Source organism: Physella acuta, unplaced genomic scaffold, assembly GCF_028476545.2.
Source record: "Physella acuta isolate Inbredline_101_S28 unplaced genomic scaffold, ASM2847654v3 ptg001872l, whole genome shotgun sequence".
Taxonomy (NCBI): Eukaryota; Metazoa; Mollusca; class Gastropoda; family Physidae; genus Physella; species Physella acuta.
This window is the reverse complement of record NW_026733378.1, coordinates 45,297-70,835: the sequence shown is the minus strand read 5'-3', so window position 1 is coordinate 70,835 and position 25,539 is coordinate 45,297. Positions and strand designations below refer to the sequence as shown.

The following is a 25,539-nucleotide window of genomic DNA, read 5'->3' as shown; positions in this document are numbered from 1 at the left end:
AGGTCGTTTGGAATTAAATTTGTAAACTGGTGGGGGGGGGGGGGGGGTGCAGTCTAGCTGTAGGACCTGGAACTCAGGTTTATTACATAGGCTACTTCTTGGAAAGTTAACATCATATTTATTTTTAAGCTGCCGTACTAATTAGTCTACATTTTTAAAATATCGATTTTTTAAATTTTGTAAACATGGCACACCCACGCTATGTTTATTTTTAAACAACCAATGACAGGAAGGTAACGATCAATATGTGTAAGGCAGACTTCACTTACAGCTACAGCGCTTTTTGTAGTGTATCGAGCAGTTTCTTTCAGGCTCTGCCCCCCCGAGGCGTAGCAACCCTTCCCGGCGCCCGGGGACAAACTTTCGATTTGCACTCCCCTCAAGCTTTATTTTTCCAACCCATTTTGGCGCCCCTGAGGGCGGCGCCTGGGGACATATATGTCCCCCTCACCCAACGAGACAGAATATATATTTAAAAATATATTCTTTCACCAGTGCCACCCCCCCCCCCCCCCCCCCCCCCCCCCAGGAGAAAAAAGTTTGGAAGAAACACTGGTAGCGAGTACCTACAACTAAGTAGTTTTATTGTAACTACAATATACATTTTAAGTTGAAACAAGATTCTAAAAAAATATTTCAATGCAAGTAAAAGTCTTGCTCTGAATAGTTGTAAAACATATAAGCCTAGGCCTACAAGTATTTTTACATTTACAGTATTAAATTTTAGTACTTTTAGGTACATTGAATGAACAAAAAAGTATTTTTCTTCGGAACAAGATCTTTAAAAAACCATCAATTTATAATATGACGTGGTCCTACACTGCCTTTTAAATATGTATTTTCTATGCAGGTTGAATGTTTTTAAAAGAAATAATAGTAAATATATTGATCAATATTGATAAACTGATCTTGTATTCAACAAGTGGACATCAATTTCAGTCAATTTCAACATCATACCCCCTTCCACTTTTTCAGACCACATTCCTACACGTAAAATGTATGACAAAAGACTAAGCAGTGTAAATGCAAATGGAAAATAAAGACTTTAGATAAAATTATTATTTTATAATAAACATCACAGTTTCAACTTAATACAAGTGTAAATGTTATAAACATAAAAATACATCATACATTAACTATCAAAGTACAAGTATACAATGCATGTGAGATACAAACCTAATACAAGGGGAAATAATCGGATAAATTTTATAAAATAAGAGTGTAGTCCCATAAACCTTTGCTGAGAGTAATAGTAATACCACTATCATCTGTCTCATCACCTTTCCTCAAATAAATAATAATATATTGGCACCATTTGGGATTTTAAAACAACAAATCAATTTTCTCTAATCTTAGCTAAAATATTATAAAACAATCTTAATTACATAGCCTCCACAACACAGATGGAATCAGTCAGTGTAATTTGTTTCAATCAATGCCTAATGAGTTTATCAGATTTTGTATTGGTTTCCTCTAACTTCAATTTTTTACTAATACTGTTATACACATGTAACACCTGCTTTGCTGAAGGTCTTTTTGCAGGGTCCAGCTGCTTGCATTGTGAATGAATATTAAAAAGTTGTAACTGAAGTTTACTGGAGCCTGCCTTATCACCAATTATGTAATTACAAACATCCGGAATCTTCCAAATGTCAACTTTTTCATCATAGCTAGGCATGGCGCTGTCATTGAAAGGAAGGTCATCAAAGGGCCATAACTGCTCTGGTGCAACAAAGTCCCCAATGAGTTCTCTACGACCACATTTGATGAGCTCCCCTGTGGCCCTGTTCACTTGAGGCAGGGCATCCATGTCATTGAGAACCAATGTCAAATTGTTTGTGACTAGAAACTGACTTAATGCTTTCTTTGGATCATTGGCGTCACATAAAACAAGCGGCCCTCCAGGGTGTGAATGTAAAATGTCGATAATTTTCACAAAATGTACACAAAATTTAAATTTTTCATAAATTGTGTTTAAGAATGGAAAATTATTTATAATAGTCGAATGTATAGCATCTGCAGCACCAAGGGGATATAATTCAGTAATTATTACTGATCTAGAGTTATCATTCATGCACCAGCCTACAAGTTGAGCAACATGCAACTCTTGGCTAAAGAGCTGAAGCATCTTTAAATTATGTTGAAAATCATCTTCATGTTCCTTGTGTTGTAAGATGCTAACTGCAACTGGATGACCAAGCCAAATTCCTTCTTTCACCTGGTAAAATTAATTAAATACTAAAGGCTTTCATTTCATTAAATTTAACATTAACTTTCAATCAAAAGACTGTCCACTATTATCAAATATTATATATACACCCACACCCAAGAAAATCTGCCAACACAACTTACAATTTTCTGGGCACCTTTTCCTAAATCATTGTTCATGACAGTGACATTTTCTTTTATTCCTAGACATGTCAGCCAAGGATGGCACATCTTCATTCCTGGCAAAATAAAACTCCCTCTTGGGCATTGTAGACTGAGATCTGAGTGCCCTTTAAAGATGCTGTTGAATATTTCTGAAATCAAATGCAAGTACCAGGCTAAAGTATTAATTACAACTTAGAAACCAAATTAAGATAGAAAAACAAGCACCCTATAAAAACATCTTATGCTAAATCAAGCAACATATCAACAAACAGAACAAATTAGGTTTATTAGATTGAACACATGTTAACAAATACTGCAGAACATACTTACTCTGAAATAGCTGTAATAAAACAGCTAAGAGAATTAGAAAGAAAAAATATCCCAACTTCATCTGGAAAGAGATTTAAATTTAATAGTTAGTTAAATTTTAGACAATTAAAAAATAGCATATGTTGCAACTGGATAAATATGTGGATCTATAAAAACAATACTTTAGTAATATTTGAGCATTAATCTTAAAGTTAACTTTTTTTCTTTTTTAAAATGTTACTATTTGAATTAGAAGTAAATATACAGACAACTAGGCCTAACTAATATAAATAACTGTTATGATTTGTATGCAAAAATAATTATATCTTTAACTGTAAACACCCCTCTACACAGTTTTTTTAATTGGATGATTTTGGAAACTGTTAGTATTACTCATTGGTATATTATTGGTAGAGAAATTTAAATAAGCCAAACAAAGGTAACAGAGAACTTACACTGTATAGTGTATTAATATGAAAGCTCTTATTAGCCTAATGAATTCTTATGCACATGAAAGAAGAAACTGTGTAATAGGAAGGTCCAAGGCAGTAGCGTACGCAGGGGGGGAGCAGGGGGAGCGGCCGCTCCCCCTCTGGCCATTTTCAGCAAAGTGGCGCCTTTTTGGAAACTTTTTAAACTTAAAGTTTTAATCAATGATATTTGTTAAAAAAATATTTTTGGTCGGCACATCTATATAAATCACAAGATTTCTTTTCATGCAGCAATTAAGCATTATTGTACTAGTCTAGTAGTGTCTACGTTTACAACACGTATTAACAGCTGCAGCAGTTTGCCATTCTAAAATTAACCATTATAATGCATTGCAATGTTTAAAAAACATCTACGGGTAGTACCACTTGGCAAGAGGGGTGTTAAGTTTAAGGCAACTGTATAATGTATTTGCTTACGAATGATTGAATTAGAAAATGGTATACATAAACATTCACACATAATTACTTTATATATACAGTTTGAATCGTGTGATTATTTTTTTAAATTACAATACAGAAACAAATACAACTGATGTGGCACCTCTACTTAAATTTACTTATGTAACTTACTTACTTATTTGTGTAATATATATGTATGTTTAGAACAGTCATCTAAAAACTGACGCTATGTTCACTCTGAGTTGGTTATCTCCCCCCCCCCCCCCCCACACACACACACCTCACCTCCACAATTGTGTAGAGCGACATTAATGTCACACCTAGGTATACACTGGGTTGGATAATTGACCTAAAGTGACCTGACAGTGGTGAATGAAGTTGACCCCCCCCTCCCCAACCCACCCCGAACTGATCTGTTAAGTACATGTAGAAAAACGCGTAATGATGTACCAAAGTACCATGCCGCCAGAAAATTACCTTTTAAACGTAAAACTCTGTGAATATTGTTTTTGCAATTACCAGTAAAAAGGTGTGTGATATACCTATCACTATGTTAAAAAAATACCTTTAAAAAATAAATTCTTATTCTTATATAAAATAACAGGGGATGGCAACTCGGGCTATAGACATGATTTTTAATCCATTTTAAATACTTAAAGTTTTAAAAATAGAATAAAATCTCGTAGACAAATTAATTGCACACCAAGTGAACGCCAAATAAAAAAGCGCATAATAGTGCGCAATATTATTAGTACTTCTAAAATTTACATTAGTTTTTTGAGAAATCGAAAGTAGCGTAAATTACTACTTCCAGTCAACGGAAATTACTCAAAATTTAACAGAAGGTAGAGAATTAGATTTTTTACTTACATGTGAAATTTCATGTATCTATCTGAAATAGTACTCAAGTTATAGGCTTTTGAAAAATTCAAAGTAGGAAAAGTACCACTTCCGGTTATCGAAAATCGGTCAAAAGTTGATATGGATCTACGATTTTGATAAAATACTTATATTTGAAATTTCATCAACCTAGCTGTAACGGTACTCAAGTAATCGTGTTTACACACGGACACAAAGACACACACACAAACACACAGACATACGGACAAGATTGCAAAATTATGTTTTTCCGTATCGGTGAGGTGTAAAACGTCGAGATTTGTAAAAATCTCGATTTTTTGTGTGCACGATTACAATACTTTCTCTATACTTCGTATATACGAGAAAGTAAAAATGAAGCAATAGTTAATTAACAATATATGATCTGAACTAAAAAAAAGCCGATATTTAGTTAAATTTCGGCTGTTATTCCACGTGTTTTTCTATAATATCGAAAAGCGTGGCATTATACCAACTCTGATTTTAAAAACTTTCATTATGCTGTAATACTTTAGCATTTATGATGACGATATATTAAATTCTGATTATAGATAAAAACATTTTTTAAACTCGAATATTGTTAAACAATTTCATTATATTCTAAAGGAATTATTTATTAGTTTTGCCATTTATAATTAAATGTGTAGATATATACATATTTATATTAAGAGAGTGATTATTTCCCCTATTTCACTTGTCTTAAATAATTTCCCAGGAATTATTATGTAAAATAATTTTTTTACAAGAATTACAAAACAGATTGTGTTACGATCATTGTTTTTGGTTGTAGTGTGTATATTTTTTTTTGTTTTGTCGGCCTACATTGTGTGTTTTTTTCTTATTTCTTCAGAGTGATACTTTCAATTTTTTTTACATCATATATATATATATATATATATATATATATATATATATATATATATATATATATATATATATATATATATATATATATATATATATATATATATAATATTCACGTATACAGAACGTGTTAAAAATTGGGCGCCTTTTTTTGCTCTTTTCGCTCCCCCTACAACGAAAACCTGGATACGCCTCTGGTCCAAGGCAAAGCTGTGATCATGTAAGCCCCAAACATGTCATTAACGAATATTGCAAGAATAAACTGCGATAAGGCACCATTGAGCTCGAAAGGTAAAATAAAAGCTAACATTTATTATTTTTAAAACAAGCTCTATAGACCTAGATAGAAAGATCAATAATAAACCAGACACACATATAAATAATTAAATATAAGCTATAGCCTATATAACTACCCAAAAAACACTCTCCAAAAAACACTCTCTAAAGGACAAGATCAGCTATTAATTGCTATCTTACCTGGCTGTTTCAAAAACGTTTTGGCCTTAATTTGAAGATAAATCAAGTGTAATTTTGTTGTAGGCTACATCTGACTCTAAATTTAGAATGGCATCAATCAAGATACCTGTTAGAGTATGATTGAAAACCACAATGTTAGAAGCAAATTAGGTTAATGAATTAAAGAAAATTATAATTAGTGAGAATTAGGCCTAGTAGACACTGAATATAATTTACTAATATACATTTAGTACGCATGTTAAAAAACTAATTTGTTTATGAAAGTGCTTTTAGTAAACCGATGCAGGAAGACAAAATAAACAATGTGCTTACTTTGTTCAACAGTCATCTATATTTAATGAAAGTGTTTATAGTGTCTCAGAATAGGAAATAAACAATGTTATTTAGCTTTTATTTTATTTATATGCATACATTTTTTCATATTTTAAAAAAAATAGATGTTTTATTTCAAAAGTGTTTATTTTTTCAGGTTTGCTTCAGAGCTGCAAGTTGAAATTGAGACTACACGGTTGTCAAGTAGGTTTAGCGTGTTTTTGTTTTTTTAGTTCAAATGGCATTAATAAAACAATGTTTTAATACATTAGACATAGGCTCTATGATCTTAGTTATTGTTATTGTTAGTGTTAGTTAATAATATAGTATTGATTTTAATTAGAGCAAAAGCATGTTAAATGATATTTCCTTAATCGTTGGCAGCAATAAGATCTTGACTTTAGATAGGATAATAATATATATAGATCTAGGCCTAGATCTGAATTTTCTTCAATTTATGGATGGAAACTTGACATATGACTATATATTATATAATATGTCATATGATGATGATGCTATACTATAGGCTATAGGCCTATTAAATACATATTGATTATTTGGGGGGTGGGTGGGGCTAATATCTTAATTATTTTGGTGTTAGTTTCAAATAATTCTCCCATTTACAACACGGTGACTACTGTTTGAGTTTAAGTTTATGAATGAGTCTGTCTCACTGCTATTCACTAAATCAATTGTTACACTTACTCAACTTACACTTAGTTTCAATTCTGGCTTAGAAATATTAGAATTAGATTTTAGAGTGACTTTAGAGTGACTTAGCCTACTAAACTTAAATTAGACTGAATAAGTGATAAATAATAGGGTAAAGGAGGGCGTTAAGAGCCACACTTTTAAGCACCTGTACATATTTAAAGATTTCTACTAATCTAAGAATTTTTTAGTATTGAAAATATGGCAAAATTATTCTAACATATCTTACACAATATAAAAATAATAACAAAGTTTATTAAATATACTTTAAATGGGTTTAATTGACAATTTATTGTCATACCCCCGAAATCAGCATTTGGGGTGAAAGGAGCCGGGCAATGGGGCAATAAGTATTATCTTCTAGTTTAGACTAACTCCGCAATAAAAATAATTAATTTCTAACCCCAAAATAGTTAATGCTGTGTACACACACTTTAACTGATACTAGCTATCACTAGGCCCCAATGGGCCCAGTCTACAATTGGTACAATTGCAGGTGTACATACTACATAGGGCCTACAGTCTAGTAGTTTACAGTAGGCACATTAGTATGCCTAGTGTGTAGCTAGTATACTAGTGTATAGCTGTCCAGAGTTAACATTCTTGTATGTAAAAAGGGGTGGTATTAACTAATCTGCCTTAATGCTTTCCCCTGATAAGCCATGTGTGCTGTACATTACATAACATGACATGGAGGTGAGAAATGTTGAGGGGAGAGCAGTGGTACTGGTTTCCCCTTTGTTCTCCTTGCTGGACCCTGAGGGCCATAAATTACATAAGGGGATGCTATTTCTGGTTGGCTGAGATCTAAGAACTAAGTCCATGCTACCTACAAAGAGATAAGTTTTATGGTGGGTTAGATACAGGTGGGGGCTGGGTATCATGGGGGTGAGAAATTGTAAGGGGGGGAGCAGTGGTATTAATGTGTCTGTTTACTTCCCTGCTGGACCATGAGGGTCATAAATTACATAACATACCACCCCAGATTGGCTGAGACCTAAGAACATTTATTCCTGTTACTTACAAAGAGATTAGAAGTTTTATGGTTGGTTAGAAACAGGTGGGGGCTGAGTCGGCTGTATTGCCTCTTAGGGGTAATAAGTACCTGTACCATTTTAAAAATTACCTGGCTAACATCAGATGGCTGTATTTTTACTTTTTAGCAGGTTAGAATTGTATTTCTATCATTTAGACACAAGTCTGTTTAACAATTAATACATTTTGTGTTAACTATTCCTATACCAGTATCATATTCAGTGGTCTAATAAATGAGAAACTTGCACATAGGGTTTCAAGAGCCACATAACAGAATCTGTTATAACTGTTCTGAACAGGCAAGCTAGTGGACAAAATTAATGTATTCATGTAGATTTACTTATTATCTAACAAATAAAACCATTATGGTAATGATCAGTCAAGTTTTACTCTGACAATGATAAAAACTTTATAGCATGTTAAAATGGGACAAATGTCGGCCATTTTGTTTTGGCACCAATAATCACTGTGCAAAAAAAATTCACCAAAATAAAACTATTCTAGCCATAGCTATAAAAATAGTGATAAAATGTACAACAACCAATGCTCTAATACAGGAACAAAGAATGGGCTTGAAAAACTCATTTGGTTTATTACAAAGTGAAGTTTCCCAAGTTATGTCTATTTGGAAAAAAAGTTCACAAAATGGTTTTATGGAGATGAGAAATTTTAGGGAAAGAGCAGTGGGATTAAATCCTGTCTCATCCTCTCCCTATTGGGCCAAGTGGGTCATAAATTACATAAAATGAATCCTCTGCTTCTCTGTTATCAAAGAACAGCAGTGGTTGTTACCTCAGAAGTAGATTAGCAGTGTTATTGGGGGTTTTGTGGGGGTGGGGTGTTGATTGGGGCTTAATACCACACGGCTCTTAACGCCCTCCTTTACCCTAAATATAGGAATATAGCCATAGGCCCTACTATTTATTGTATTTAATACTATTTATTATTATTATAAATATAAACTACTGTCACTACTGATAAACATTTATTTATTTATTTACTATGTCTATATAATATACTATACTATATATAGTATATAGGGCAATATAGTAGTAATATTTAAATATAGGCCTATTAATTTTAGTATTACTATTATTTAGGCCTAGGATCTATATCTAAAAATTAGTATTTAATGGTGTATAAGTATTTAACCAGTTTTCCACAACTATTTCAGTATAGACTCAGTATGTACTAGATTAGGTTATTATAATTACTATTATAGTTATTAACTTATTATAGATCTCCCCTTTCTAGGTCTAGATCTAGATCTCTAGATCTATATTATTAACTTATTAAGAGCTTAGGGCCTAACTCGTAGTCTGGAGGTGGAGGTAATAAGTCCTCGAACAGCCGTATGTCTAGAGTGATCTCTCTTCGTCGCAAACCGGATATCCTTTCTTTTACGTTTCGGCCATAACAAAATAAGGTAGGTGATGTAGAATTTTCAATACTATCTTTGATTATCTTATATATTTTGGGGTAATCTGCAATTTAGTAGTTGCTTTTCTAGTTAAATGTTTTGTTACGTACAAGACAAAAACTATATATTTTGTTTTTGAAAGCTGTTAAATTGGAATTAGTTGTTTTCTGCAATGTTATTAAAGCTCGAAATTTCACGAACTAAAAAATCTGCTAGCCTTACGCCGACTTACTGTTAAGAAGCAGCCTAAATTATAAAAGAGCATTAAGATATAATCTACCAATGCTTTATAATATGCGAAGGACCACTTAGAATCTAAATATTCTGTAACAGAAAGCAAAATCATTAAAGTGTTAAAATTAAAATTATCTCAACTTGAATCATCAGATCAAGTTACATGTCTGTGCTTTTACTTAAAAAAAGTCATTTTGGTAACAGTGAACTTATAATCTCCAGGCCTGAGAATGAAGTTCAACAAAGCTGTGTCAGGTTCCAGAAGAAAAAACAGGGCTCGCCACTTCAATGCTCCTTCCCACATTAGAAGGAAAATCATGAGTGCCCCACTCTCCAAAGAGCTGCGTACTAAATATAATGTCAGAAGCATGCCAATTAGAAAAGATGATGAAGTTCAGGTAAATTTATTTACATAAAGTTTTTTTGTCTTGGCTTTAATAGCAATTCATTTTATTTCAGTTTCTGATTTACTAACTAAGGGAATGTAGACTTGATAACACTGTACACCTGCAGTTTTTTTGCATGTTGCTACTTTTATTGGATGTCATGCAAAACCACAGCTTTTATCACGTCATATGTTCATTTATGACCACTTCAATTTCAAGTCCTTCTGTTTTCATTTAATTCAGGCGTGCTTATCATCCCGCCAAAAACAGTGTTCCAGTCTTAAGTTAGTTCTGCTTAAAAAATAGGCCTAAGCTAAAACGTTTTATAAAAGAATTAAAAACCAAATAAACCAAGAAAAATCAGGAACATGCGATGATTTCCTTTGCCATTCCTTCCTGTTTCAATGTTTTAGGTCTAGATTCTAGATTAACTTACACCTACATTTTCAAGTCTAGTATATGTCAGGAACACATGAGCTTGGAAAGCAAGCCTAAGAATAAAAAGTTGTTGTGGTGTGAACTACTAGTTAATCTAACCAATAAAATGTAACAACTACAGTTGTAGTTTGGTTATAAGTGGATGGTTGGGTTAACATTTAAAAAAAAAAGCTGGGGTTAAGCAGTAGTAGGGCCTATATAGATTTAGATGTTGGCTAAATATTTTTTTCTGGGCCTATAATATAGGCCTACTAAACATTAAACTCATTATCTACTGTATATAGGGCCTGTCTTTTTTTTTTATTTGGTATGACTACATACTTGTCTCTGACATTTAGGTCTCATTTTTTCAATCTATTTATTTAGGTTGTACGTGGCCATTACAAAGGGCAACAGTTGGGAAAAGTTGTTCAAGTTTATAGAAAGAAGTTTGTTGTGTACATTGAGCGTATACAGAGAGAAAAGGCTAATGGAGCCACTGTTCATGTTGGCATTCATCCATCCAAGGTATACATTGAATGCAAATAATTTTAATGGTTTCTTTTATAGAGTGTATAAATATCTGTGTGCGTGATGTATCAATTTTATTTATTTACTTATTATTCCTTATGGTTTGGTTAGTGTCCTTCTGGGCATTTAGCCAGTGTAATTAAGGATACATCATACAAACATGCTGGGTAGTTGGTGCGGAGACCGGAATAATGGACTTTGGCCTTACCGATCTAGCAACATTATCTTTAAAATATTAGGGATCAAGTGTGCTTTCACAGAGAAAGCAAACTTAGGTTGGATGATTGTGAACTATTAATACATAAGCTTATTCTCCCCTGTACTACCAGTTGTCCCGTTGTATATTCTTATCTGTACCTTCTTCATTATAATTCAATCTCACTATGCTTACTGTTCAATAAAGCTTCTTTCACCATTACATGTAGCCTACACACACACACCCCACTCTTCCATCATACAATATTTACAAAATGCCTTTACACTTGCTCATCTATTTGTTGGGAATGCCTTACTTAATTTGCATGGGCTACCAGATCTCTCAACTATTGCTTAGCTTTTAATAGTATGTGATATTTTTACTCCTTATGGTTTGGTTAATGTCCATGTGGGCACTCGGCCAGTGTAATTAAGGATACATTATAAAGACATGCTGGGTAGTTGGTGCGGGGACCGGAATAATGGACTTTGGCCTTACCGATCTAGCAACATAATTTTTACTACATAGAAGAACCTCATGTTGCAAAAAGAACCTATAATTTAAGTGCTTACCTTGGCTGGAGTTATGAAATTTTTTTCTCCTGTTTTGTGTGGTGTATATTATATTAGTTCTATGTCTGGAATGTTTTTTCCTGAATTTATTCCTTATGGTTTGGTGAATGTCCTTGTGGGCACTTGGCCAGTGTAATTAAGGATACATCATACAAACATGCTGGGTAGTTGGTGCGGAGACCGGAATAATGGACTTTGGCCTTACCGATCTAGCAACATAATGTTTACTCCATAGGAGACCCCCATGTCCTTGCAAAAAGTACCTATAATTTAAGTGTTTGTTTGCCTTGGCTGGACTTATAAAAAAAATTCTCTTGTTTCAAGTGATGTATATTAGTTCTATGTCTGGTATGTTTTTTCCTGAATTATTTATTCCTTATGGTTTGGTGAATGTCCATGTGGGCACTTGGCCAGTGTAATTAAGGATACATCATACAAACATGCTGGGTAGTTGGTGCGGAGACCGGAATAATGGACTTTGGCCTTACCGATCTAGCAACATTTTAGTAATCAATTTCGCATACATGACCATATCAATGAGAACATTATAAACTTATGTATGTTTTTTTTTGTTTCTCCCAGACTGTTATTGTGAAGTTGAAGCTTGACAAAGACAGAAAGAAGATACTGGAAAGGAAAGCAATGAGCAGAGCTAAGGCAATGGCTGAAAAGGGGAAATATACTGAAGAGACCATGGAGAGTTAATTTAAGATAATAAATTCATTTCAAAACTTCTGTAAAACAATGGGTTTTTTCCTTTATTTAATACTATTATTAACAACGAATTTACAGATACATGATACCAACATGAAAGACAAAATCTGCAGTTATTGTGCTCAACTTATAATATGCACTAGTTAGGCAGATGACAACATTTTTCTTGCCTTTATTTTTTGGCTCTACCACTTTAAAAGGTCATTTTAGTAAAGTTTAATTCACCACAGAAAAAGTGCTTTTGCATCACAAAGGAAAACTATTCAATGCCAGCTCCTGCCACCAGCCAAAGTGAGATTCATTGCCTCACTGAGGTACAACCTAAAAATCTATAACAATTTCTAGTCAATGCAGATATTAATTTTGACAAATGGTTTGAAAATATTACATTTGGTTTGAATTCTTTAAGAAACTAATCACCGGTATTTTAATGAGGTCAGAGGAGAAACCACAAATCATTTCTTATAAATGGGTAGATTATTTTCACTAGTTTCCATCATTTATAGATGACCCTTAATAAAGCTATTGAAAATAGAATTGCATACCACATTTTTTAAAAGTTAAAACAAAATGAAATCCCAAAACCAAGCATGCTAGCTACACTTAAAATGCAAAGTAAGTAAAAGCTTTTTACAATACTGTGATAATGTGGAAGCGAATTAAAGACAGGAAATCATATCAATTTTATCTGCTTAACTTATACCAATATAAAAGTTAACCATTTTTTTTTAGAGAAATAAATCACAACACAAAGCATAGAAATAGAATATGCATTTACTGAGCAGTTAATATAAATATAAGAGAATATAAATTATATTATTAAACAAAATTATAAAACAATTATCACAACTGAAATGCACAAGTTAACTTTACTAATTGTTTAAAAAACATCCACTTTCCTTTAGATGCCTTTTTGGTGATTATCAATTGAACATTTTTCACATGTTGGGTTGCTGAATTTGCAACTTTTTAACTTAAAAAGCGTGACAAATCTTTTCTACTGTATAACGTACATAATTACTGTAATAACAGGCTCTGGTTTCCAATGTTAGTTACCTAGAGTGGAAATTTGTTTTCCTGGCATGAACATAAATGTACTAAAGTACAAGTGTAATGCGGGTAATTCAATTTAACAAAAAAAAAAATAGAAAGCCTCTAGAAAGAAGTAAAGGTGTTACACATTTTTAAGTTGTATAACAAATGTAGTTGAAAACAATTTTTAAAAAAAACTTGAGATAAAGCTTAAGATTATAAATGTAAATTTGATTTTAATTCTTAAATTAACCTGACTGAAGCTTCTGTAAAAACATGAGTTTTTCTGGAATGGTTTCTTTTATAATTTTTTTTTACCAGTGTCTGTAAACATTTTGTTCCTTTTTTTTAACATGGAACTGAGTGGTCTGAAGATCCCCCAGTGACCATTACAAGATGGCTGCCTCCTAAGAAAAATAAGATATGAGAATTAGTATATGAATAGACATTTAGAGTGGAACACAATTTTTTGAAATGAAGTCATAATTCTCCTTGACAGCTGCAACTACAGCACTTTTAAAAAAAAATCTGTTGACTGGTGCTGCCAGTATATTTTACACAACGATTTTCTTTTCATTTTCCACTTGGCTAAACAATTAATATGGTAAATTCATTGAGTGGAATTAGTTTTTCTTCAGCTATTTAAAAATTTCTTCAGCTGCTTTATATTATATTCTTACCACTACTGTCTAAAATTTGATCATCTCTTGAACTTTCGCGGATACCAAAGTCCACATTCAAATCAAGGGGAGCCTCATCATCATCAAGCATAGCATCAGAATCATCTTGAGTATTAAGGATGTTGTACTGACGAACATTGTGCATTTTCCTGGGATAATGCAAAAAATGCATAATTCTTAAATTTTTTGATAAGACTGACATATTTCTATTCATTATGGTGGGTTTTTTTTTCTAGGTTTAGTGTAGACTGTGTTACTGTTTCTTTCTGTAGATAAATTTATTGGGCTATTACCTTCGACAGTACAGGAATGACACCATTGAAACAATAACAGCAAGAACCAGTATTGGTGCAGCTATGAACAAAGGCTTCATATTTATTCCTCCAGAAGTACTTGGTGTATTGGGGCCAGGACTGTCACCTTAAGAGAAAGCATTAACATTAATCAATTATCAAGAACACTTAAAATTATACTTACAATTCAAAAAACAATTTATTTATCATAAAGATGCATGTAATAACTTTTATAATAATAGAAATAAATTACCAGAGATATCTGTAGCAGTTGTAATCTTGATGACATAGGGATCAGACGGCTTTCTTATGAAATCAATGACGAGGGCACCTTTCTGAGTTTGGTCAATCACAATTTGCTTTATCTAAACCAAAAGCAGACACAGGATTAAAACTCATAAATATGCTTTAAAAAAAAACATAACTAAGTGACACAATGTTAGCCTACCTCAGAAATATTTAATTCACCGGGCTCAGAAGATGGGAAAATATACAGATGAACAATCACCGGTAAAGGCTTGGTTATGACAGCTTCAATGCGGCTCATCTTTACGCCTACATACTGAAAAATATTTTTATGAAGGAAAAATGTGGACAAATGGTAAAGCACTTTGAAAATTCATATTGATTGCTGAGCTGTAAAATGATTATATTTACCTCAGCTATTAGCTGCCGAAGCCTTTGGGTAAACATTTCCCTCATAATTGGTTCACTAACAGCATACATAGCTGCATTTTCACTAAGTGTCAATTCAAGTATTTCAGCATTATCTGTAAGGTTACAGAACACAGTCACTCTTATGTATCATTAACTTCTAAGTTTTTGAAACATTTATCTATAGCTATTGCTCATTAAGCATGACTTACCAAAGACTTGGAATTCATACTCTTTGTAAACAGAACTGATGGAGTTTAATGCCTCAATGGTCACTTTATAGTTTCCAGCTCGCTCAAAAATATGAGTGACACTATTGTTCCATGTCAACAAAGGAAGACTACCAGGTTTCTGTTATTAAAAAAAAAGAGAGACTAGAACTAGAAATAAATAAAAGTCCACCATTAAGGGGAACAGAACAAATTTTTATTACAAAATATTACAGTGATGATCCATTAACTCACTCAGCAATAACATAAAATACTCATGGCCAATATTAAAAATCTGTTGTAATTCTGATTTTACCTCATCACCAAAGGTCCAAATATAGTACAAATGCTCCTCATTAGCTGCCATTATCTTAATATTGGAGAAGACAATCAAGGTAAAGTTAACTTCTATTCCAGTTTTTGTGGCCCAGGGTGCAACTATGTATGTGTCACGAACAGCGTCTAAGAATAAAATGTTCAAAAAATTGTTTAGAATCAACAATATAATATAATAATAATATTTACATGCTGTCATTACTACTATTAGTTAATTTTTGGTAGATATTAAAACCTTTAAAGATCATGTTATTCCCATTTTGATTTCTGATTTCTAATATATTTATATATGGAAAGAGATTGGATATTTTCTCGAAGAATCTATTTTTAGAACACCCACTAGATAGGAGTAAAAAAATGTAGAAAGAAGAAGAAAAGTGTAAAATTGCACATTTTAAAAATATTAAATTAAATGAATGAGCTTGCCTTGACAGTGAACATATGTGGAGGTTGTGACACTGCCTTTATCATTTCTGGCTGTCACAGTAACATTATAGTGGCCAGGATGCTGAAAAGTATGCTTTTTTGGAGTGGCCTCTTTTAGTCCCTTTGCATTCTCAACAGGGGATGAATCTCCAAAGTTCCAACTGTAAGTAGTGTTGAACTTGGATCCCTGTAATGAAATTTTGTTACAGTGCAAGTACACATTACTGTTAGCTACAGATGGTTCCTCTGGGAGGCCTACATGCATGCGCTGGCTGATAATCCTGTGTCAGACATTAAAGGCATATACAGGTCACAAATCTTTATGCTGACATTTATTTAGGGCTAGCAGCTTTTATGGATTGTGGAGAATAGATACTGTTTTCAATTAAATGCTTATGTGTAAATATGGACGCTAAAGAAAATATAAAGAACTAAAATATAATACTAACCAGAAAGATAAATCGATATTAAATATACAAATATTTGAAAAATTGAAAACAATTTGAATTTTTGTTGAATTTAGCCAAAAAGTGAACATGATCTTCCTTTTATACTCCTTTAGAGTTGTGAAAATGGATGGAATCATTACTCTTGTTTAGATTTTTATACAGGACAATCAAGTATGAGCACTGACTGCCAGCTGTACGTACGACACAACTTTTGCCTAAAATATAATAGATAAAGGGAAAAACTAACCTCAGCCTGCTCTAGATAAAAGGTGATTTCCTTTCCAGTTTGCAAGATAACCATTTCAGATAATATGGTCAGCTGTGCTGGAGCAGTGAGTGGACATTCTGTGACTTGTGTACTATACTTGTCATCTTCACTTCCTGCTACACAGGTGTCAGCAGGTATTTTTCTGTATCTACATTTTTTTTAATTTAAAAAAAATTTCAAATGGTTATGACTTTCTTCAAATGTACTGAAACAATATTAGAAGGTAAAACATAAATTTTATCTTAAAAATGAGAAAACTGAATATAAGTTTTAAAAACTGAATAAAAATTACCCTTTGCTTTTATTGTATTTCCCTCCATCATTACAATCACCTTGTACATAGCCATCATGGTACCATGAAGCCATTTTACAAGCACCATCAATTTCTTCAAAACCATAGTCACTGCAGAAAAGTATAAGTATCCCCATATTTAGCATATACATTCTTTTTCATTAGGGTACCTTCAAAATACTATTTAAAAACCTTTGGGGGTATACACTAATTAGTCATACCGATATAATAATAATTGGACCATATAACAGAATGTTAACCTAAGAGATAACATATTAATGATAATGGATAAAAATTTAACAAATTGGAAACAACATAATTACCATTCATAATCTTCAGCTGTGCAAGGACATATTTTGTTTTCTGTTTTAGGACTAAAACTCTTGCCATTATAACAGGAAGCATTTTCTAGTCGCCTTTTATATATCACTACACTTCCAAGAGAGCAGTTACTTACAGTTTTCTAAGACAGAAATTTAATTTAACTTCATGAATAATCAGTCAACCAAATTAATCTGAGACACTTTTTGTGCTTCACTCTTAATTATTCAGTAACCTAAAAAAATTGAAAAGATAAGCCAACTTTCCCCAAAAAATTAAAAGGTTTTTTCCACTAAGTAATTGTTAATTTTAGGCAGTATAATGCTCATTCAATTTAGGCAAAGTACAGGTGGCTGGGCATAGTGCTAACCACACAATCCCTTCACTGAGGTCACTAAAAAACAGATGAAATCTACTTCACCAGCCTCATGGATCATCAGGTTTAAAAGGGTACTTTAATTTACTATATTATAATTTCATTATAATTAGTTTTCTTTAACTTTAATATTAAATATAAATGCATTTAGTCCCAGAAACCTTTTCAATCAGTAATTGAATTAGTAGGCCCTACCATATTTAATCTTTCCATTCTGTTTGTTCTTAAAATAAGTCATGTCACATAAAAATGCTGGTAGTTATAGCTTCTATTTATTCTTATCTCCCCTTTTGTTTTTGAATACAGTTATCTTAAAATAAATTTTAATGACTACTTTAATAAATAATTATTATAATTAGACTGAACACTCAATATTCTTAAGTTGTCCCAGAAAATTAATATCTATTAATACTATGCTAAGTTTAAAAGAAACAGCTGCGTTAAAAATTGGTCAAAGTAGAGTTACAAGCACAAGCCCAACTACTCACACCCAGATGTGAGCTACTGAGATATCTTGTAAAAATATGAAAGGCATCATCTCTGCTTTGACATTCCAAAAATGTTTGAGTTTCTAAAATTACACCTACTGCATTAATTAATTTACTAGGTATAAACATTGCTTTCTTTTACAAATCTTAAATGATGGAATGGAAAGGTTGAGGTAACTTTGCCCAGAATGGCTTTCTTTGCTTGTGCCTTAAGAAAAAACTCACGGAATTATAATCTTGTGGTGTCCAAGTTGTGTAATCTTTGTCCTCACATTTCCTTGGCAGCAACCCTGTAAAGTTCATTTTGATCAGGGTCCATGGTTTTCCTTTAGATTCATGACCAAAAACACTGAAATAAAAAAATTTAACTGTTTAGAGCTCAACTACTACAATAGAAAATATATCCTTATTACAAATACCTTGATTATATATGACATATCATGATATAAATGGACATAAACAACCTAGGGATAAAGATGTTTACCTTTCCACCATTGTCATGATACCTGGTTCTGTCAGCACGCCTTTTACAAGCAATCCCTTGTCATCAAATTTACCTGCTTTCCATGTATATCCTTGATCTGTTGAGTAACTGGAACAAAAAAAAGTTTAAATGTGATGATTGCGATATTGGTGCTTCTCTAGGAGGTAAAAAAAAATATTTTATTAACAAATACAACAAATAACAACAATACAACATGATAAACAACTTACTAGAGAGTGGTGCTGTAGGTTTCAGAAAGAAAACCATCTGGGATGGCTGTCAGGATACTTCCCTGGTCCAGTATGTTGAAGCGGAAAGTCCCATTGACCTGCTCCTACAAAGGTAAGATAGAAAACATTATAAAAACTTTTAAAATTAATATTGTACTTTTAAATACCCAAATTGCTTTTTGCACTAAATTTGGAAAAAAAAACCTTAAAAAAAGTTTTGGGAATTTAAAATGTTATTGTAATATGATGATATAATGTTTGGTTTTTTTCAAATGTATTGAATACAAAACTCTTCACCTTTTGGTCTGTAACAGCCTGAATCCAATTAGCACCTCCATCATTGCTGGTAAAGACATAAGCTCTTTGATTAGGCAAGTTTGTACCCAAGGTTCCATGAGCAAGAATAATTCCTATTGCATTAGTCTGAGAGTACACTGTGGTCAGGTAGCTGGTCTGTGAGACTTGAAGGTTCAGTGCACACTGTTCAACCTTTTCAGATGCATGGTATACATTATTTTAAAGGCGGTTCAACATATTATAATAACATGTATACATTGCACTTATACTTATTAAATTATTTTTGGATTTATTTCCCTTTTGTTTGAACAATGAACTATCTTACTCTTAGCCAAAAAAAAGGTATTTTAAAAATTAAGTGACAATTTTTTGCAGTTTTTTCATGGAGGAAGGTTTAAGTAAATTAATTAATTTTGTTTGAATAAATGACTGAATCTAAAACAGCCTACCACTTTGCATGACTGATTAACCATCAGTGGTGCCCAGTTCCCTCCTTTATCGTATGATATGTAAGTCTGCCAGGTGCTGTTTGATTTGGTGAGTTTTTTGTTGACAAGAAATGTCCAATTCATGCCTTGTACCTTAAAAAATTGATTTAAGTTTAGAATTTGTTTATTTTTAGCAACATTAATGGTTCATCAAGTATTGCTCTTATGTTATATAAGCATCAATGGAGTAGTGATGTGATTTATAAGTTTATTTTAAGGGTCCGAGCATGACAAATAGCAATGTTGTATAATGCAGCCTTGGATTTACTTCAAAATTTAATCTTATTTTCAATTTTTATCTTATTTTCACAAGTTTCTGCAAATAGAATAATTGCATATAGTGGATAAATAATGACACACATTCTTTTTTTTATTGTAGGAGAACCATTCTGTGCAGTGGTTTATAAAGTGGGGACAGAAGATGGGGTGCATAATAGCAGCATTCACATTGTTGACAAAAGCAAAATACTACTACAGTCAATTAAGTGAAAATAGCTTATAAAAGAACAGAGCTAAAAAAAAATGTACCTCGTGAAAATCAATTTCAAGCCAATTTAATTTCATAACATGGTAAACATTCTCCAAGCTCAGTACAAAATATTGTCCAGTGGCGTCAGACAGATAAAGGTTGACAGAGTCATCGTGTTTAACAGCAACAAACAGCTGGCCATCATCCATGCTCAGCACTACAAAGTCCTGGTTATGATTGAAAATGACAAGTGTGTTTTGACATGTGATAATATAAACATACTTTATACTGGCAAATGAATTGCATTTAAAAAAAAAACAACCCAATTGTATTTACTTACTGAGCTTTTTAAGTCTTTAGGGAAATAAGCTCTTTGAAAAGGTTTTCTTTTGTATGAAACAGCCAAGTAACTTTGTGACCCATTCAAGTTGCTTTTCTGAAATATTCAATTTCTATATAAATTAAACTGGGGAAAATGTTTTTTTGAGATGAAGACCTTGCTTAGCAATAAAATAGGAATAGCTAATTCTATCAAAGAAGAAAAAGTGTGATTGTTTAATTATTTTAACTAAACGAGGCTGAATATAAACATTAAAACATTGATAGTGATTAGTTAATAGTGTTGAAAAAGTAAAGTTTTAAATGCAATAGAATTTTTATGCCCACACTTTCACGCTTCACTAATTCAAAACAACACTAACAATAAGTGCAATGGGAAAAACAAGCCCTCACCTGCACAAGCATGTACTCTTTATTAACCACAAGACTCCAGATCATGAAAGGTCCAACATCTCCAAGTTGTTGGTTAGCTGTTTGTTTACAGTCAGGCACAAGACAAGACTTGTAAAATGCTTGATTTGGCACTGATTCCAGAGGGAAAATCAATAAATATATCAATATGCACATTTATAAATTTTCTACCAATAAACATAAGTTGTTAATTATTGCTAGCTAACCACTGAATAGATCTTCACAGTTAATTAAATTAACACCTACTTGCTCCTTTCACTTCCATGTGCACAGTGTTGGGGTCACTATCATAGCCTTCTTCACCCCTTTAATGAGAATTGTAATTTAGATTTTACTTTAAACAATATTACAATCTTGTAAAATAAAATATACTATAAGTTATAAACAACATTGTGTGACTGAGTATTGGCCTAAAAGAAAATTTTTAGTATTGTATTCTCATCTTTAATGTGGATAATATGCCTTTCTGTTATTTCATACAAGATTGAACTATATTCTATATGTGAGTAATAGTATAAGAGAGTTAAATTTTACAACATGTGGGCATAAAATATGCAATAGCTATCTGTAACTAGTAGCCAACTGACCAGAAAAAGTTGGGCAGAACATTTTCTGACAATAACGTCCAGGTAGCACCAAAGTCTACTGAGGCATACAACTGAAAAACAAAAAATGTTTAGACCAAGAAAAAGTATTCAAACTAGATAGCAGTTTTTTTAATACTAAGGTTTTAACATGAGTTTCTACCACAACCTTTTACCAATATCTTCGTTGATAAAACAACAAAATTGATACACCCTTAAAAACTGTGGAAAAAATTATTAAAAACCTAAAAAAGGTATTTTTAGACCAAGTACCAACCTTCAATTGTGTGTGGCTGTAGAGCAAGATTTTATTTTCATCAGTGGGATGTGTTAAAATCTCATCAGGTTCCACATCAACATTATATGATTTGTTTGTCTGTAACTCATCTTCTGTTACATAAATTTTCTTTGCCATGACATCAGTGAACAGCAGCTTGACAAATTAAGTAATGGATATTGTAATAAGAAAGATTTATTCTGTTTTACAAGTTATATTGTGTCTTTGTTCTTAAAGCAATTGCTTCTATTCCTAGAAAGAGGCTATCTTCTTAAACAAAAAAGCATTGTGAGCGTGGTGCAAAGATGTCATGAAAATGAAATTGTAAATAACTACTATAAAACAACAACAACAAAAAAAACAAAACATTTAATAATAAAATTTTGGTTATAAAAGTAAGTGTTAAATAGCTTTATTAAAAGATTTACCTTTTTCTCATTTTTTGGAAATATATATATGTATGAGATTTTTGCTCCTTCTGCCAACTTGACCTCTTTGAAAGTTGACCCATAATCCTCAGATCTGTATTAAGATCATGCATAAGTTACACTGAATCTTGAATATATATTATGAAGGCTACATTTGGCAAATGTAGCATGAAATAAAGAAATTATTTAAAGCCAATTAAAATAAAAAGCAAATTAGTTATGTAAAAGGATGTGCAAATTGATATATATACCTCCAAAGCTTACTTTCTTCAACACGCCGAGCTGATGTTGAATAGTTTTGTCTAATTGTGAGAACAAAAATTCTCTGAAAAATTAATAAATAAAAATGGTGAATATTCATTAGATTAATAATGTAGACCATTATAGGCATATCGTATTAAGATTGTTAAAAAAGTGAGAAGGGGGTACAAAAATCATTTCATTTATTGTATTATGACACCTTTTAATTGAATGTAAAACATTGGATTAAACATTTCTGCAACATGAATTTACTAATTATGTTTCTTTGTAATGTCAGGTTGTATCTTGCACATATTAAACTATTACTTCCATCCTTTTTAACTTGAAGCAAGTCATCTTAAAGTAAAGTGCTCTTTAGCTTGGGACTTATTAATCAGCCATACACACATATTTACAATATTCAAACAAAATCCTACACCATATATGTTTATGAGAGTTTAATTTTAATTAAAAAATGTGATTAAATTAATTAAATCAATTATTTCAAGACCAGGTTTTCTACTTAATCTTATGCTTATTCCTCCTGTGGTAACCTATTTAATTTGCTATCAATTTTCTAATATAATAAGTAGTAGATCTAAGTAGTGTAGAATCTAGATCTATGCTTATACTATATACTAGTCTATATACTAGTATAGTACTAGATCTAGATCTAGTTGCTACAAGAGTTTTTAAGAGTACAAACTGGGGTTGTCGTGGTCGAGTCGGTAAAACTCATGGTTGCTAAACCGAAAAGTCCCGAGTTCGTACCCTCGGGCAGATGAGGCTCGTTAGCTGGGGACAGCCACTCTTCTAGGAGAGACAACTCCAAAATCAAACAACTGCTGCCTTGTAGATTGTTCTTGGTTAAACAAAGGCAATGGAAGCAAATCCAAAAAGAAAAGCAGGCTGAAATCGGAGTCAATGGCCTAAATGGCGCATAACCAGTTGACACGTAATACTTAATTGTGATGGAAGCGTGGTCGAGTCGGCTAAATTCGAAAAAAAAAGTCTCGAGTTCAAACCCTCTGGTAAATAATGCTCAATCCTTTCCAACACTAAAAATTAAGAAAGAAGAAGAAGAAGAGTACAAACTGCAAAAACAAAGTGAGCAACTTTCAACTTAGACAACTTATCATGAAATGATTTATTCAATATTATTAAATTTAATATTAAATAAATATAAATATTAGACCTAGATCTAACTTGGTCTAATCTATTTAATACATATTAAAATAAATGGTAATCTATCGCTTTAGGTACATAAAATTGGCCGCGTCTAATGTACGAAAAAGTCACCTCATTGTCAAGGCTTTCATGGAACTATATTGTGATATATTTGTGTCTAATATTATAGATAACTGAATAATAAACCAAAATCTATGGCTAAATATATCCATACAAGCCGACCCGCAGCGTATCATACGCCGCTATTTAGTTGTTTTATTTTCTACTTTTCAGTATTTCGTAATTTGTGAATTCGACAGTACCAATGCTGCCACTGAAATTATTTGCTTTAAAACACTAACCCCCCCCCCCCCCTTTCACCTAACCCCGACCCTACACCCCCCCCCCCCCCCCCCCCCCCGTGAAAGCAGCCTCCTCTTAGTTATTTCTTAGTTACCTCCTGTAAGTTTAAAATCGAACTAAATTATCTGCCCCTAATAGAAACCCGGCTCTACGATTTGTAAACATTTAGCTTTGTAAACAGTTAGCGTGACCACAACTCACCAGACAATGTGGGGGTGGGGTGGGGGTGGTAGTGATAGTGATAGTGATAGAGAGAAAGAGAGGGGACTGCAAGGAGGCGCTTGCAGCTTGTTTTCTAACGGCTCCCAGAAGAGAATTATATATATAGATAGGCCAGAAATTAACTTTAAACAGCGACGTTTGCAAGCAAGATTTGCTATATAAACAGCAGCCATTTGTAAAATAGAGTGGCTACCCCTGAATCTCCCGCTATAAGGGGTCGTCCATAAATGACGTCACACTCTGAGGTGGGGATCAATAGTTTTGTGACGGTGTGTGCTGAGTGGGAGGGGGGGGGGGGGGGTTCAGATGTTGTGACGTCACACTTTTGCATTATAAAAAAGTAATGTGTTTTAGAAAACTGTTTTAAAAAATTGCAATAGGAATTGATTAAAATACTCTATTTTGACAGAGTTCAGACAAGATTTAGGAAAAATATCGATGTTTTAAGAAAAATTCAACTGCAATTTTGAGGGGGGTTTTAGGCTGAGGTGTGACGTCATTTTAGGGGGGGGGGGGGTCTGGCTTTTTGTGACGATGTGTCGCGGAGGTGAGGGGGGGGGGGGGGTAAAAATTGTCCAAAAAGCGTGACGTCATTTATGGATGACCCCTAAGTTTACCAAAAAAATTTAAACAAGATGGCTGCTACAGTAAATAAGCATGGTTGCATCTGATGAAAACATCGCTAGTCTTCATTTATTACTGAAAAGTTTGAATCCATTTGTTTATATTTTTATAAACAGGTAGGCCTACATGAAACTTTGAAACATTTTTGTAAATTTCAAAACATAAATACTACTAAAGACGTAAAATAATTATTAAATTTTAAGGAGTCACCTGTTTTTCACATTACTAGTCGCGGACGATTTTACATACCTAAAGCCCAAAGCGATAGATTACCAAATAAAATAATAAAATTTAAATATTATTGACTTTGTTGAGACTTCACTGTGAAGGACACCCTACCTCACTAACACCCTTTCCAATCCAGTGAACATACGCATGTGTTGAATTTTCAGTTCCATTAAAAATAGTTCTATTTAACAGAATTTCTGGCTTAACTGCACCAGCATCTCTTGTGTGCAAATGATGGTGTGACTGTGAATTTGAGTGGGGCTTGAAATCCTTTTTCTGTGTCTTTAAAAAGTTGTTTTCAAGTTCAATGGTGTACAACTTTTGCTTCTTTGAATATTTATTATTATGTTTAAATATTGCACAGCTAATGGCTTGGACCAAAACAAGCAAAATTAGGGTTTTCAGAAATAACATCCTGCTTGTTGTTGATAATGTCTGTTTGTTGTTGTCTGCCATGTTTATTTACAACGGGCTAATAGTGACGGTGGTTGGTCACTTATGTCTACACAACACACACGGAGTTATATAAAAGAGGGAAGAGTTT

General features: G+C 32.7%; 3 protein-coding genes across 4 annotated transcripts; 1 reads left to right on the top strand and 2 right to left on the bottom strand.

Annotated features, from left to right (window-relative positions):
- Positions 1-944: 944 nt before the first annotated feature.
- On the bottom strand, positions 945-9,187 carry LOC131930992 (protein O-mannose kinase). 2 transcript variants are annotated; one of them, XM_059287667.1, is made up of 5 exons: positions 9,163-9,187; positions 5,793-5,898; positions 2,704-2,764; positions 2,353-2,522; positions 945-2,218 (listed from the first exon to the last, which is right to left on the bottom strand). In XM_059287667.1, the coding sequence occupies exons 3-5, from the start codon at positions 2,762-2,764 to the stop codon at positions 1,433-1,435; spliced, it is 1,017 nt and encodes a 338-aa protein (XP_059143650.1). In that variant the 5' UTR covers positions 5,793-5,898; positions 9,163-9,187; the 3' UTR covers positions 945-1,432. The 2 variants fall into 2 exon arrangements, with proteins under 2 accessions (XP_059143650.1, XP_059143649.1); XM_059287666.1 differs by lacking the exon at positions 9,163-9,187 and having other exon boundaries at positions 5,793-6,258.
- LOC131930993 (large ribosomal subunit protein uL24) lies at positions 9,149-12,351 on the top strand. The gene is made up of 4 exons (XM_059287668.1): positions 9,149-9,276; positions 9,727-9,902; positions 10,695-10,835; positions 12,189-12,351. Exons 2-4 carry the CDS (start codon positions 9,735-9,737, stop codon positions 12,309-12,311), a joined length of 432 nt encoding a protein of 143 aa, XP_059143651.1. The 5' UTR covers positions 9,149-9,276; positions 9,727-9,734; the 3' UTR covers positions 12,312-12,351.
- Positions 12,347-25,504, bottom strand: LOC131930991 (VPS10 domain-containing receptor SorCS3). The gene is made up of 26 exons (XM_059287665.1): positions 25,107-25,504; positions 22,403-22,476; positions 22,152-22,245; positions 21,724-21,879; positions 21,450-21,520; positions 21,109-21,167; positions 20,845-20,975; positions 20,453-20,548; positions 20,172-20,339; positions 19,605-19,736; positions 19,156-19,347; positions 18,859-18,962; positions 18,629-18,736; positions 18,370-18,493; positions 17,283-17,422; positions 16,960-17,070; positions 16,647-16,815; positions 15,951-16,137; positions 15,505-15,650; positions 15,192-15,330; positions 14,983-15,095; positions 14,774-14,887; positions 14,579-14,690; positions 14,326-14,452; positions 14,033-14,181; positions 12,347-13,759 (listed from the first exon to the last, which is right to left on the bottom strand). Exons 1-26 carry the CDS (start codon positions 25,449-25,451, stop codon positions 13,701-13,703), a joined length of 3,420 nt encoding a protein of 1,139 aa, XP_059143648.1. The 5' UTR covers positions 25,452-25,504; the 3' UTR covers positions 12,347-13,700.
- Positions 25,505-25,539: the final 35 nt, after the last annotated feature.

Coding starts and splice junctions, on each gene's coding strand:
- LOC131930991 (XM_059287665.1), bottom strand. CDS start 25,451: ATGGCAGACAACAACAAACAGACATTATCAACAACAAGCAGGATGTTA. Junction 21,880..22,151: donor TTCCAAAAAATGAGAAAAAG/GTAAATCTTTTA, acceptor TAATTTGTCAAG/CTGCTGTTCACTGATGTCAT. Junction 15,096..15,191: donor GTATGAATTCCAAGTCTTTG/GTAAGTCATGCT, acceptor GTAACCTTACAG/ATAATGCTGAAATACTTGAA.
- LOC131930992 (XM_059287667.1), bottom strand. CDS start 2,764: ATGAAGTTGGGATATTTTTTCTTTCTAATTCTCTTAGCTGTTTTATTA. Junction 2,523..2,703: donor TTTATTACAGCTATTTCAGA/GTAAGTATGTTC, acceptor ATTTGATTTCAG/AAATATTCAACAGCATCTTT. Junction 2,219..2,352: donor GAAAAGGTGCCCAGAAAATT/GTAAGTTGTGTT, acceptor TAATTTTACCAG/GTGAAAGAAGGAATTTGGCT.
- LOC131930993 (XM_059287668.1), top strand. CDS start 9,735: ATGAAGTTCAACAAAGCTGTGTCAGGTTCCAGAAGAAAAAACAGGGCT. Junction 9,903..10,694: donor GAAAAGATGATGAAGTTCAG/GTAAATTTATTT, acceptor CTATTTATTTAG/GTTGTACGTGGCCATTACAA. Junction 10,836..12,188: donor TTGGCATTCATCCATCCAAG/GTATACATTGAA, acceptor TGTTTCTCCCAG/ACTGTTATTGTGAAGTTGAA.